The following is a 14,592-nucleotide window of genomic DNA, read 5'->3' as shown; positions in this document are numbered from 1 at the left end:
TCAATCAAAGAAATCAAGACCGCAACGCACGATGGGATTTCCCGCGCTTGCATGAAAAACAGGTATGAAAAAGGCATTCATTTCGAAACCCGGGAAATCGACATGTGAAACAGCTGAAATTTATGAACAACAGCTCGTGTTATTTTCCGGTTTCCCTGCCGAATGGTTCCTATTGTTCGACATCAGTAGTTTTCCTATAAAATAATCTTTCACCGGGAGAGATTTTAGGGCGATCGTCCTGGTAACAAACCAGAAATATGTCTTCCAACAGACGTGCGTCGTTTCCTGTGAATGCTCTTCGTCGAAGCCCTAGACGTCGAACGAAGACTCCATCTGTGAATGATCTGTCGAAAAAATACAGTAAGTATCACAGAAACATAAATTAAACTTTGTAACTGCAATTTGCGTAAGTCCTGGGCAATTTAGTAACGTTAAAATGGTGTGTTTTTGATCCTTCAGTCGACGCGAATTAACGTGCGAAAGACGCTTTATTCATTGCGAAGTTCTATTGTTATGTCGTTAGTGCACTGTGTCACTTGAATAAATTATCATTGCATAAAGAGATTTCTTTTCTACAATTTGATTAACTATTAACAAACCTCGAAGTGTTCTTATAATCTTGGTGGTGTTGAAGACATTCTTAAAACTCAGTCAAAACGTAGTTTTATAGATGTAACTTCTGGAGCCAGCATGGTGGTTGCTTGCATGCTTCGACCTTTGATTGCCTTTTAAAACAGTAACCGTTATATGAAGCCCAGGTGTGTGTCAGTGTGTGCATGGTGATTAATATTATGATTCATTTTAAGCCGTTTTTGGAAGAGGGTTAGTATGATAGTGGTGCATGTATAACAATATTATTGTTTATGTATGCTCAGCCAAATAAGAATAAAGTTAGTAAAATTTAAAATATTTTTTTGATAATCTGTTTATTCTGTTTATTCACATTTAAAAGCTCATTGCAGTCTTTCGACTGAATTATTACGTGTTCTATTTACAGTACTAAAATCCATATCATAATAAACTAATAACAGACATATACATTGCATTTGAAAATAATATGTTTTATATTCGTTCCATTTTCAAGAATTGAGTCCCAGGGGCAAGAGGAAGCTGGAGTTCCAGAATGATAAACCACTGAAAGGTCGGACATACTATCTGGATCTTCAAGGTTATAGAAAAATTAACAGCTTACAAGAACGGATCAGAGAGTTAGGCGGGGTAAGACGTTATAAAGTTTGCAAAGTAAACTTTCAGCTAGAATGCAAAACAGTCCTTTTTCTCCTTATCGATAAGTGTGAAGCACTGGATCCTTCCATGCTTTGTTCACACACCTCACAAACGTGTGTCTCCCCAGTCCCACACTCCAGACCTTATGTTTAAAGACCACACACATTCATATAACAAACCAACATAAGGATATGACTATTTTGTAGTCTAACATTCAGCTAGATCCAGTGGAAAAAAAGGAAATTTGTCATTTTAAGGGAAGTGAGATAATCTGCCCCAAACTAGTTTACAGGTTTTCCTTTCAAACGATCAGATATAAAAAAGCCAAAATTTTGTTTTGGTATATTAAATTGGAATTTCTGCATGGGTGGAGTCCGAACCAAAATACCTTCCACATAGTTGGAGGGGTATGGATATTTTTTGTAAGAACACAATGCACCCACTTCTACAATGAAACATTCATGTGTGTACCATGAAAGATGTTATTCGTTAAACAAATCTTGCATTACTTTAATATAGAAGCCAAAAGAGTGCCTGATACCCTGGTTATTCCTTTTGTTTCTATTCAAACATACTATAAAAATAAATCATTCATGTTTTGCTTGAATCATTTCAGTTTCTAGACAAAAATAATCAGTTCAGTTTGTTCAATTCTCCAATATCTCAAACATAATTATAATATTACAAAATTGTCAAAACAAACACCATTTTTTACAATAAGTGTTCAAGACATTTATCTTGGTGGCTTGTTCTTGTGGTTTTATTCCTCATCTGAACGGTTGTAGGACAAGATTCAGCAGGGTTCTCATTAGAAGGCGGGACCCGGGTACCAGTTACTAGCAGGATACACAAGAGTCAGTACCTGCCTACTTTCAAACTGAACATAAAGAAATTCACTTCAAGTGTAATTTTCTGCCCAGCTACTCTCCTTTAGGTGCCCCCTACTTCAAAACGTAATGAAACCCAAACATGACCTTGCCTGGCTGGTATTATAATCTTCACTAATATTTACCATAGAAGAACACATCCAAGTTAACTTTTCTTCCCAAGTGACCTGACCTCTCACTTGCCTGTTCAAAATCTTAATGAAACCCCTGAACATTCTGTCTACCTGCTTTTCTGATTGTCACAATAAAATTAGCACTTCATAGTGGTCAACTCTGTTTGACTTTTTGACTTGTGACTGCATGTCCTATCTTTTCTTTGGCAGACTGTGGAGGAATTTCTTAGTAAGGATATCAGCTGTGTGGTCACAAACAAAAAAGATGTGGACACGCGTTGCTCTCCACGGAGCAATTCTACACCAAGTCCCATCTTATCAATACCAAGCCCTTTTCCTGGAAACACTAAAAGGTAAAACATTGGTAACTGAACATTTTTTTGTGGGTTGGGAGGGAGGGGGCTTTGGTTGAAAATATACCAGTGTAAAGCTTGTTTGTAAGATTCAATCTACATGTATTTGAGTACTCCCAAAATAAGGTGCTGATTAATAAAGTTATGCAAAGAAAGTGCCACTCAGTAGCTTAAGTTTTTTTTTATTATTATTATTTTAAAGTGGGGTATGTGAAGAATGATCCGTGTTGTGTGTCTGTGTTTAGTGTTTGAATGTGTGACATTCAGAAAACTGATTCACCTAATAAATCAATAAATAATAAATAATCAAATTTAATGTCAATAAGACAGGGAGTGCTTGCGCAGTCTCCCAAGCCATAGGCTCGTGATAAAGTGTTTGACAATAATCAAAATGGAATTGGAATTTGGAAATGTTGGTTTTTGAGGAGAGGGAAAAACCAGAGTACCCGGAGAAAAACCTCTCGGAGCAATGGTTCCTGAAACTATATTAGTGTATCCTAAAATGATATAGTAAACTCCCAAATTCACAAAAAAAGTATTAGCTTTGAACTCTCAAAGTAAATTTAATTTATGAGGAGTGCTTGCGCAGTCTCCCGAGCCAGAGGCTCATGATAAAGTGTTTGACAATAATCCAGATCGAGTTGGAATTTGGTAATGTTGGTTTTTGAGGAGAAGAGAAAGGAGTACCTGGAGAAAAACCTCTCGAAGCAATGGTTCCTGAAACTATTTTAGTGTATACTAAAATGATTTAGTAAACTCCCAAACTCACAAAAAATGTATTACTGTAGCTCTCAATGAAAGTAAAAACGTTATCCTCAATGGACTTATACTTTTTATGTTGACTTAAACCACAAATAAATATTATTGAGAACAGTAAGAAGAAAATACAAGTTGATTTTGAGGCTTAAAGGGTTAACATTTGTGATTTATATATTTTTCCTTTCCCATTAAAAAATTGAGTTCATCAGCAAAAGGTTCAGCTGTGCCGTCTCCCTTAAGTGCAGACTCTGGTGGTGCAGAACAAACCGGAACAGCTCCTGCTAAACACAACGTACGAGGAAAAGCTCTTGCAGCGCAAGCGGCTGTTACGTGTAAGTATGGCAGCAGCAATGTCATTGCCAATGCAAGAAACTGGGGTCTGCAAATTGTTCAACTGGAGGAGATGCTGGAGAAGTTGGCAAAGTATGGTAGTGTGGAGAAGAAGCCATCATCCAAACCACTAGTTTCAGGGCGAGTGGTAAAACAGGGCGTCAAACCCAAAGTGCGAAAGCTTTATGCTCCGTTCATCAAGGTTGAAGATCACAGTCGCTGCTACAAGCCATTGGTTCATGAGCTCAAGGAATGGCCAAAGATTTATTTTGATGGTCCACCGGGGAGTTGTCCGTTTGATTCGCCGAAGATCGATAAGGAAAATGATCATGAGGAGCGTGACAGAACTAAGAGGTATGTGTTATTTCATTTTGATCTACATTTTGGTTCTTCTTGTAGCACAGCATCAATACAGTGAAAGCATGATTTAACAAATCTATATAACGAAGCCGTCGGTATAACAAACAATATTCTCCAGCCCCACCTTTTAACATGTATGGAACAGAACCTCAAGATAATGAACCCTCTGTATAACAAACCAATCCCCCTAGTCTCTTGGCACTTCGTTAAATGGAGGTTCCACTGTACATACTTAAAGAGATGGTTGACAGCATCATTGTATTAAAGTTACAGAAAGTTGTTTTGAGGAACCCACAAATTGTTGTAACTAATATTAAAATACCTACATCAATCATTAATCCCTTTCATTCCTTAGGGAGCCCAAAATCAAGACCTTGATGGAAAAATGCCAAAATTATTTTACCCAAAATCTTTTCCCTAAAACTAAACTGCAGTCTGGGAGGGTACTAATGCTACATTCACAGATTCAAATGTACTGAACCACTTTACAGCCTAACATAAAAAAAAAATAAAAGTAGTTTTTTGCTGTTAAGGTTACATGTGTATGTTCTGAAGGTGATTGTTGTATACTATCTTTTGCCAACTTTGTATCACTTTAGCCAGCAATTATGACTAAAGATAGTTCTCTCTGCTACATTAACAGCACGATCAAAAAATAATTATCAAAACTGCTATATTTACCACTTCTAAGTTCAACAGCTATAAAAGATTAACTTCAGTACATGTACTTTAAATACTTCTTTAAGGAAACCAACAAGAGAAGAGAAGAACAAGAAGAAAGGATATTGTGAGTGCTGTTGCATTCATTATGAGGACCTAGACTTGGTAAGAGATCTCTGAAATGCAAACTTTATTTTTAAACAAAAAGATTAATAAGTCATTAGTCACTTTGTCAGAGCGAATCGTTATTTGCTCTGACGAAGGGCTAACGCTCCAAACGTCAGCACTCAAATCGCTCCATGGTGGCCAGTTTACCTTTAACTATCAACTCAAACATTTATAATCTGTTCATGTTGTCCTTCAGCAGCATGGTTAAAAATATATAAAAACTGTTCAATTGAGGCCTTACGCTTCTGTTTAAAAACTAAAAACTGAAATCCAAGCTTTCGCCGATCAACGGCATCATCATCCAAGCTTTCGCCGTTGATCGGCGAAAGCTTGGATTTCAGTTTTTAGTTTTTAAACAGCAGCGTAAGGCCTCAATTGAACAGTTTTTATATATTTCAAACATTTATATCTGCATATAAGTCTGTCTTGACTTGACTGGTTAAAAATATATAAAAACTGTTCAATTGAGGCCTTACGCTGCTGTTTAAAAACTAAAAACTGAAATCCAAGCTTTCGCCGATCAACGGCATCATCATGCAAGCTTTCGCCGTTGATCGGTGAAAGCTTGGATTTCAGTTTTTAGTTTTTAAACAGCAGCGTAAGGCCTCAATTGAACAGTTTTTATATACTTCAAACATTTATATCTGCATATAAGTCTGTCTTGACAGACGAACTAAAATGTAAAATTGTGTAAGTTGGTTAAACGTATTTCTTCTCAACAAATTATTTGTTATTGTGAGACAAATCGATTTATCAGCTCATTCTGCATTTACAGCATTGATACTGTAAACATATATTAACTGGCATTAGATGATTTGGATTCTCCAGACGAAAGCCATTGTTTTTACTGTTTTACATTCTTTCCCTGTAGCACCTTATCAGTGATCGTCACCAGACGTTTGCGAGAGATTCATCAAACTACCGCAGTCTGGATGAGCTGATCAAAAAAGGGCCGAGTTTGCAGGACTTCCTGGCTAAGATGCTGCTCAAACACGAACAGAAGCAGAAAAAAAATCAAGAGAAACAAAGGTAATTGCAAGGAAGTACATGTACATGTACCACTACAAAATGAAATGGAGGTGCAAGGCTGCAGCCTTACAGGATCCTGGTAGCCTGGGGTGCCCAAGAAAATGCTTGGGGCACCTAAACTTTTTGTAGCCACACCTAAAACTTCACATGTTGGGCTCCTAACTTCTTGGCTTTTCACCTTGTGGGCTCCATAAAATTTTCTTGGGCAACAGCCTTGAGCCGCGTTGGTTCATCAGTGTAAGTTGGTCTCCTTATCATGTCATGTTGCTTACTCAGCACGGGCATCTAGTCTGATTAGGGCCTAAGCCCTGTGGCAAGGCACTGAAAAGGATGTTGCTCAGACATCCTTAATGTCCAAGGAACAATCATTTCTTCGCTCATCCATTTATTGCCTGCCACTTTATTTACTACATCTCCAGGAGGCGTGGGGAAAAAGTACGGGAACTGACAAATCCTGTTCACATCAGCTCCAGTGCCCAAATACTCCCCCTTGAGCTAGTGCCGAGATTTTTTCTCAAGCACCAAAAAAGTGTATGTTCAGACTAGTGTCCGTGCCCGAGAACCAGGGAAGTTTTAGGAAAGTCAGGGATTTTTGTTTTTTAGGATAGCCACTAGATCTGGGAAAGGTAATATTGTTTCAAAAGGCATCTACGAAGGAATCTATCTCTGTGGCTTCATCTCTGGCTTTATTGGTGAAGAATTTCTTTTTTGTGGTCAGTAAAAACTGGTTATGGTCAGAGAAAAGTCAGGAAGTTATCTTGATAACCTTGAAATTGAAGGTTTTCAAATGAATTCCGGTAAATAGGGCTTGGGTGGCAGATTTTAGCGTCAGAAATACTATGCATTTAACGCATCAAAACTGTGAACTCTCCACAGTCAATTTCTTCAAAAACGTCAGACATAACACTGACCATACTTTACTCTCCATTCTCCTTTGTTTAGGAGTGAAATGCAAAGTCCTGGGAAATCCTGCGTGGATCGTGATGAGCAAAAAACACCACCAAAAGAGAGCAGGAAAGAAATCTCACCAAACTGTCACACGCCAGACAAAGGTACCGACTGTCACACACCCGCCAACCCCTCCCCAGAGAGAAAAGACGCCTTTCACACACCCTCTACCCACCTCTCCCCAGAGAAAGGCTTAGACGATGACGGCACGCCAACCAGAGTGTTGAGATCAAGAAGCGGGAGGAATGACGTGCAAGTGGTGGAGTCGCGAGAGTTACGCAGCAGTCCTAGAACACCAAATGCCTTGAAAGAAAAGAGTAGCTCTGGGAAAGAGCTTGGCACTTCTAAACGTAATAAGGTGAAGAAAGGATCGGGGTCAGAGAATACAAGTGATGAAGGGTCTGAAAGACAACGAACCCATGTTAAAACACGCTCCACATCGTCTAGCCCTGCCGCGGCGTGTTCTGTCCGCGGCAAGGGGACGTCTTGTGCTCAAGAAGAACTCATCAATCACTCATCTGGTGGGACCAGGTCTGTAAGAGGGAAGAAAAGGTCGCCTGTGCATGGAAATGAAGTCAGAGTCGAGGAGTCACGCGAAGGCGTACGGAAACGAAGGAGCCAGCAAGATTCTCCAGACGAAAGTAGCAGCAAAGAGAATTATGTCCCTGAGTTGGAAGTAGACACACGAGAAAGGGAGACAGTTGATGCTGAAAGTCACGTGAGACGACCGAACGTTCGACCTGGAATCACGCTTGGCTCTGACCCTGAGTTGGCAGTTGACGCTCGAGCAAATGAGACAGCTATTGCTGAAGACCACGCGAGGCGATCAAAGGTTCGATCTGGAACCACGCGTGGCAGGCAAGAACCACGTGCAAATGTTGGGGCCAAACACGAGGATTGGGTTGAATCTCACTCCGGTGTGGAGGCAGAATCCGAACATGAATTGACTAAGGGGAGTCCCCGAAGGGCAAGTCTTAGATCTGTTTCAAAATCCAGTCCTGCGGAAGAAGGGGCGGAAGAAGGAACGAGACCAGACAGAATTATGCGTTCGCAAACTCAGTCTTCACCGACAACTGCAAAGCAATCCTCAGAAAAGAGCACCAATGTGAGTGAAAAGAAAGCCAGTGAAGTGTCTTCGAATGATCAAGTAACTTTGGAAACCGAGTCAGTGGAGAACGTGACACGATTGACACGCTCGCGCATCCAGTCTTCTCCAGCACCCACTGCACAGGCGTGTGATAATGTAGGACATGCAACAGCATGTGATGCTTCTTCGCCTGTTGCTCAGGAATCCGCAGAAGAAGTGGAGCACGAATCTCAAGTTCAAAAACGGCGCGTAAGTCCACGCCTTGGTTCAGCTAAGTGTGAGATGGACACGGCTCCCTCGCAAGAAAACGAAGAAGCTGTCAGGGATGAAACAACCAGCCAAAGTTCAAGAAGCTTTTCTTGTGATGTGAAAGTTAAGTTGTCTGATTGTCGTCGAATTTGTGTGGACCTCAAGAGGCCGGTACTGGAGAGGGAATCTAATGATTCGGAAACGGAGAGCATTCAGTTGTCGAGTGGAGAGAACGTCGCTCCACCAAAAGAAGCGTCCCCTCACAAAACATCTTCGGAAGTAGAGGATGAGGAGATATCCAGTACACCCACGTTAAGTCACTGTCCTTCGTCTCCAAGCTCGGTTAAATCAGGGTATTCCAATGAAAGACCCAGCTACAGCCTTAGAAAACGCGTAGACCAACAAGAGGAAGAAGCAAGCGTCCGCCGAAGAACAAGATCAAACTACAGAATTCCCGATGAGGAGTCAGCCAAGGGCAGTCGGAGAAAAACTGTTACATCACCCTTCACAAGCGTCAAACCGAAGAGTCCAAAGCAGAGGTCTCAATCTGTTAAAAACCAAACGAATGACTCGCCGGAGAGGAAAATCCACAAAAACACCAGAGGAGGGAAGAGCCCATTGACGTCGAAAACTACCCCTCGACGAAAAGCGCCGAGACTAAAGGACCCCGCATCTGAGTCTGATTCCAGCTCCTTCTCTGGAAGCCCTCGTAGTGGTTCCGTACGTGAGACAAGGAGCATGCGCGCATTGACAAGTACCGCTATCCGAAGCTTGGAAAAAGCAGATCTAGATAGCATTTCATTGCCATTAGGTGCAAAAGATAATTCAACTTTGTCACAGTCGACTGTCTCTTTGGGAGATGTCTCGACGACTGCTATTTGCGGGACACCCCGGCACCGGTTTTCAGAGGATTTTAATCTTGTGGACGATTTCCCTGAAAGTAAAGAAAAATATTTATCTGAAACTAGACTCTCGAACGATCAGAAATTCCAGTCTGCTCATTTTTTAGGAAAGGATCATCAGACAAATGGAGTCGATCGTCTGTTTGATTCTGAGGACGAGAACGAGGATTTTTACGGCTTCAACGTGCCGCAGTTTGATCGATCGAACTCTTCTGAGGGTGATCTTAGTTTTAAGATCAATTCCATTGTAGAAAGCATTGACTGTGGAGAGACTAGTCAAGATACAGTAGATGATGTCGAAAATACCACACTTGAGGAAATTCAGGAAGATGACAATGAAGATGAAAGTGTTCAAGAAAAGGCTAAACCAACCACTGGAGGAAGGGAATTACGAAAAGCCGAACAGTTGGACGGAAAAATGTCCGAGAAATGCAAGGAAACGAAGCAAACAGAAGCCGTTAGAAACACAAGAAAGAGAAAATCTGTGTGCGACATTGAGAGCGTTGCTGCCGAGACAAAAAGAGCCAAATCGGAATGTCAAGATGAAGGACGACGCTTCAGTGTATCTTACACGATCGATTCTTTGGGTTATGATAGAGATAGCGACGATGACGTCGATGAAGATGATGACGTATTTAGCACTGTGTCTGGCAGCACTGACGGAGAGGAAGAAGAAGTGGGATCACCATTCAGCGTCACTTCCTGGAGACAGAAACGGAAGTCTGAAGACCTTGAATCGGAAGTTGACAGACCTTCGAAACGACGGAAGTCACACGAGCAATGGGGAGAGCAAATGGCTACCGACACCTCCTCTCAGAGTACCAAATCCGGAACTCCCCTTAAAAGTAGAGCCAACCGAAGAATCATAGAACGGAGTGGAAATAGAGAGGCGTTGCCAAGTACCACGTCGAAACTTGATGAAATACTGTCAGAAAGCCAGAGAATTCGAGTTCCTTCTTTCTCGTCCGTTGAAGGTTCCAGTGAATTTTACTACAGCGACGAACCGGTCGTTCAAACGCTTGAAGAACGGGTAAAGCTTCGTCGGAAAAGGAAGATGTCTCAAAAAGCGCATGAAAATTTATCGTCGTCTGCTCTAAGCCAAGACAGCAACGTACAGGAATCAGGAAAAGAAACATCCTCAGTAACGAAAAGAGAAATACTCCGAAAGTCCGTTTTGCCATTACAGCCGTTAAAACATGTCTCTCCGAACCCAGCAGAGTCAAAAAAGACCATTTTGCCGTTGAAGCCATTGAAGCACGTTTCTATAAGCCGTACATCGTCAAAGAAGGCGCTTTTGCCGTTGAAGCCGCTACAACACGTGTCTCCGATTCGAGCATCTGCGAGACTGAACCGAGTCAATAGCTCGCCGAGTTTTACCCAGTCACCACTCGCTACACCTTCTGGGAAACCTCGTCGACCCACGTGGATTTACGATGTCAGCGAGTTTGCGTCGCCGCCCTCAGAAGCGCCCGGTTTTGGCGGGAAACGGATCACGTGCTCAACACCAATGCCTTTGAAACATTCTTTGAGGTCAGAAAGAAGCGGCAAAATGACGTCACGGAAATCAAGGCAAAGAGACGCATTTGCGTTTGATGAAGAGTAGAAAGAAATTGACTTTGATCAACAATTTAGTTACCTTTTGTACTCAATAAGTGTTCAATGACTAATTTCTGGTCATTCTCGTATTGTCTCTTATGCAAAAAAGGCCAAGAAACGTCTTTTTATAGAGTAACGCCAGCAAAGTTTGTCGATGTAACTGTCTTCGTATTACACAATACGGTTTTAGCTCAACTTCATATGAACACTTTTAGGAAGAACTGTGATATCGCCATTCTATAGTACAAATTTTTAAGACAAATAATATTCAGTAACGAAGCTTGCTTTGACTCGAGTTTTGAAGTGTTTTTGAAATTTTGCAGCTTCACGGTTTCATATAGCACCTGATGAATTTTAGGATAAGAACTTTTAAGCGTTTGAAATGTTGTGTGAACAATTTTAAACTAGAAGAAAGTAATTTTAAAGTGTATATTTTATATTGGACACATAATAAACGTATCAGAAGTGATTCTACTGTTTGTACGTCTATGATCACTCAATAGATGACCAAACCTTGAGTTTACCCTTTGCTTGCAAGTAATTCATGGTAAGGTACCATATAGTCACCCACATAATCCTAACCCTAACCCTCCATACAGTCGCCCTTACCTTACCATGAATTATATGCCCTTTGCTGAGCCCCAGTAAGTGATCAACATGAAATTTCTCCTTACGTCAACACTGCTTAATCAGTCACACAAGCCTTGAGAATAAAGGAAGTAATCACCCAAGATAGAATCTGTTGATGCGTAAACAAATTCTCCCAACTGGGACCATCAGAAATGTATTGGGAGCAGTAAAGAGAATATTCATGTTGAAAAATGATTGTCAAATTGCGTGCCTCTACAACGACGAACCTTTTTAAAAACACTTATTACAAGAATGAAGGTTTAAACTCTTTGTCAGTACGCGAGAGTTAGTGTTAAACGTTTGCGAAAGTATGAGCCCTTGAGCTTCCAAGGTTCAAACATTTACAGTGGTAAAAAGTAAGAATACCTATGAAAGAACACCTGCGGGTAACCTAAAAATGAAATAAAACATACAAATTCATCTTTCGCCACCAAGTCAAAAGCTTATCTAATTCAATGCAGTGACCTTTGTTAGCTCGAACTTAATCCGCCGTTTCAGAACACAGCAATGCGACGGGCCACCATCCGCTTTTTTGGGATGAGGTTAAGCTTATCGACCGACACCCACATTGGTACACCCCAAGGTTAAGGGGCTATTAACATAAAACTTCACCCTGACAACATCAACAGGGATAATGAAATTGCAATTCCAGAAGCGTGGATGCCCACGATCAAACAACACAGCAGCCGATCGGTACCAAGGCGGAACGCGGAAGGAGCAATCTATAGTGTGAGCGACAAGGATTTAAATCCTCCAATCAACAACAGCCTAAGAGAGGATCGAAACGCACCAATCAACACAAACCAAGGTGCTACTTATACTGTTACGCAATCAGTCGACACCATCGCCTGATGAAGACCAGCAGTATAGCGGTCGAAACGTCGCGATCCACATCTATGTGACTCAATCGTGAGACAAACGATTAAACTCAGTTATCATTTCAAACCATGATGGCGAATTCCTTTCATAATATCTTTCTTTTTTATTACTGACTTTATTATCATCAGAAAAGTTCTTATCAGTACAGCGAACATAAATCCTAAATCAATCTTTATTAGCTTACTGAAATATGCCTGTGAAAGTATGGAAAAATGACCTGGGAACACAGTATACAACATTTTTTAAAGTACTTTAAAATGTTATCTTGCGGTGCCAGATTCATTCAAAAAAAAATAGTGCAACTGCTCAATTGCTTCAGCAATCGCCCAACGCTAACCTGCGCCATCTTTTTCACCTGCAGTCCGCTTGCATTATTTATTTCATTGCCTTATATTTATTTTGCAAATGAGATATTTTAAAATTTTCTCATGTCGCTGTATTAATTGCCTTTCCTGCAAGCGGCAAATGGAGTGCTCACTTTGAAATACGCAAAACTCGTCGAGTTATAACTACTCATATTTTCAATCATAGGCGCTGCAGGGGTGAGATTCATTTATATGCTAACATTAGAATGGACAGGTGGGAGTTTAATTCTCGCTTCTTCTTGGTCAAAGAGATGTCATGAATCCATGTCAACAAAAAGGTAAGCTAACTAGTCCGCGATATTTAATCTAAGATATAGTGTCAGGTGATAAGTTCGTCCTATTCTTTTTAATTTTCTAACAACAAGAATCCAAGAACAGTAGCACAAGAAAGTACCGCTCAGTAGCTTTCACTGTTTCATGTACATGGTTATACTTAAGGATTTAAGCTTCTCACTCAAAAGTTAGAATCACCCTCTTCGGCATAATAAACAGCACCACAGCAAAGCACTGCTCAGTAGCTTTCACTTTAGGATTTCATCCACAGACTCAAAAGTTACTGAATCACCTTGTACAGCATGATAACTAGCACCACAGGAAAGAACTGCTCCGTAGCTTTTGTTTTTGAATGGCCACACTTACATGGATACACAACGGTTTGTTTCATTAATACAAATATCTGTTCGCCGAGAAGCCCTTAACTACCTCAGAAATTGGGATTAAATTGTGATGAAAACTATAGTTTACTTTAACGAAAAGTCACTTCAAGATTTCGAAACACTGGAAGACTAATTTGTTTTTGTTTTCGGGGAGCAAACATGTCGATTAAAGTGCAAATGAGAACAGTTAGCATCTGCGGAAAGCCAATCGAGCAACCAGTTCGAAATTAGGGGAACAAGACTCCATTCCCTAAAACTTTCTGCGACTTGCATTTTCCGCTTAAAAAATCCGAACAGATCAAAGTGTATTCGCTTACAAAAAGATGCCCCGAGACTGAACCCATAAAACAATCAGCTGGAAGGTAGGGAATCGATCAATTTAAGTTTTTTTCGCCAAATGATTCTGGTCTTGTTGTCACCGACTTAATTAGCAGTGTTTTTCTCCGCACTGACCAAAATTTAGAACCACCTCTAACACGGTTCAGCTTAACATATTCCACCTGAGATTTACTCAATGCACACAACTTTTATTTAAACCATTAAATGTTTTTTTCTACAAACTCTAACGGGGCATCCTTAAAGTTTGAAGCTGGAAATAAAAGTTATTGGTAACTGCTAACGTTAATAGCCTTGCGGTTTAAATTTTATTGTTAATGCCTTTGTGAAAACCGAAGTTGGTCATTTCTAATTGCAATGAAAATTCAAGACCAATAAAAAACAACTTTTAACCAGCAAAACGATTGAAGTTAGCGAAAAGGCAATCAGACACTTTCAGTTCACGTCTAGACCTTGAAACTGGCTTGTTATGAATTGTAAAATTGCATCTTTACTTTAAACAGTGTTAAAATTTTGTAACATAGTTGGCAAAGCGAAAAGAACTGACAACGATTTGATATATGTGCTATGTAAGGGGGTGTTACCGGCGCGACTTTCATTCCGGTACGAGTTCACTCCAGTTCCCTCTGGTGGCTCTGTATTCGTTTGCATGATACCAGCACAAAATCTTGTACCGAAGCGAGTCATACCGGTGCGAGTTCACCCCGGTAACCGCATCGGGGCGAGATTTTCATTCCGGTACGAAAACTCGTTCCGATGTCATGTAAACGCGGTACGGCCGTTCGCTGCAGCGTGAAATCACTCTCCTGGGAGTCTAGAACGGATAGCGCATGAGCAGTCTTCGATATTCAATCCAATATGGTGCCAAAATCACGTCGGTCGACAAAAAGTATCCCTTCATGTAAACACGGTATGTGAAATCAATGTCATACCGGTATCAAACTCGCACCGGTGAGAGTTTTCACATGTAAACACCCCCTAAGAATGTTCAGTAATGTTTTCAAGCAACTGCTCTATTTTCTTTTTCATTGCCTTTTTTCTCAAAACACGACGCTCAA

General features: G+C 40.7%; 1 protein-coding gene across 2 annotated transcripts; it reads left to right on the top strand.

The window, feature by feature from the left end:
- Positions 1 to 83: 83 nt before the first annotated feature.
- On the top strand, positions 84 to 11,137 carry LOC146483117 (uncharacterized). Of its 2 annotated transcripts, XM_085106294.1 has the most exons (8): positions 84 to 360; positions 1,085 to 1,218; positions 2,438 to 2,580; positions 3,541 to 4,023; positions 4,776 to 4,854; positions 5,729 to 5,886; positions 6,829 to 7,547; positions 7,647 to 11,137. In XM_085106294.1, the coding sequence occupies exons 1-8, from the start codon at positions 258 to 260 to the stop codon at positions 10,673 to 10,675; spliced, it is 4,848 nt and encodes a 1,615-aa protein (XP_084962420.1). In that variant the 5' UTR covers positions 84 to 257; the 3' UTR covers positions 10,676 to 11,137. The 2 variants fall into 2 exon arrangements, with proteins under 2 accessions (XP_084962420.1, XP_084962419.1); XM_085106293.1 differs by having other exon boundaries at positions 6,829 to 11,137.
- The last annotated feature ends 3,455 nt before the right edge of the window (positions 11,138 to 14,592 follow it).

Source organism: Pavona decussata, unplaced genomic scaffold, assembly GCF_977016875.1.
Source record: "Pavona decussata unplaced genomic scaffold, jaPavDecu1.1 SCAFFOLD_40, whole genome shotgun sequence".
Classification (NCBI taxonomy): Eukaryota; Metazoa; Cnidaria; class Anthozoa; order Scleractinia; family Agariciidae; genus Pavona; species Pavona decussata.
This window is presented reverse-complemented; position numbering and strand designations above follow the sequence as displayed.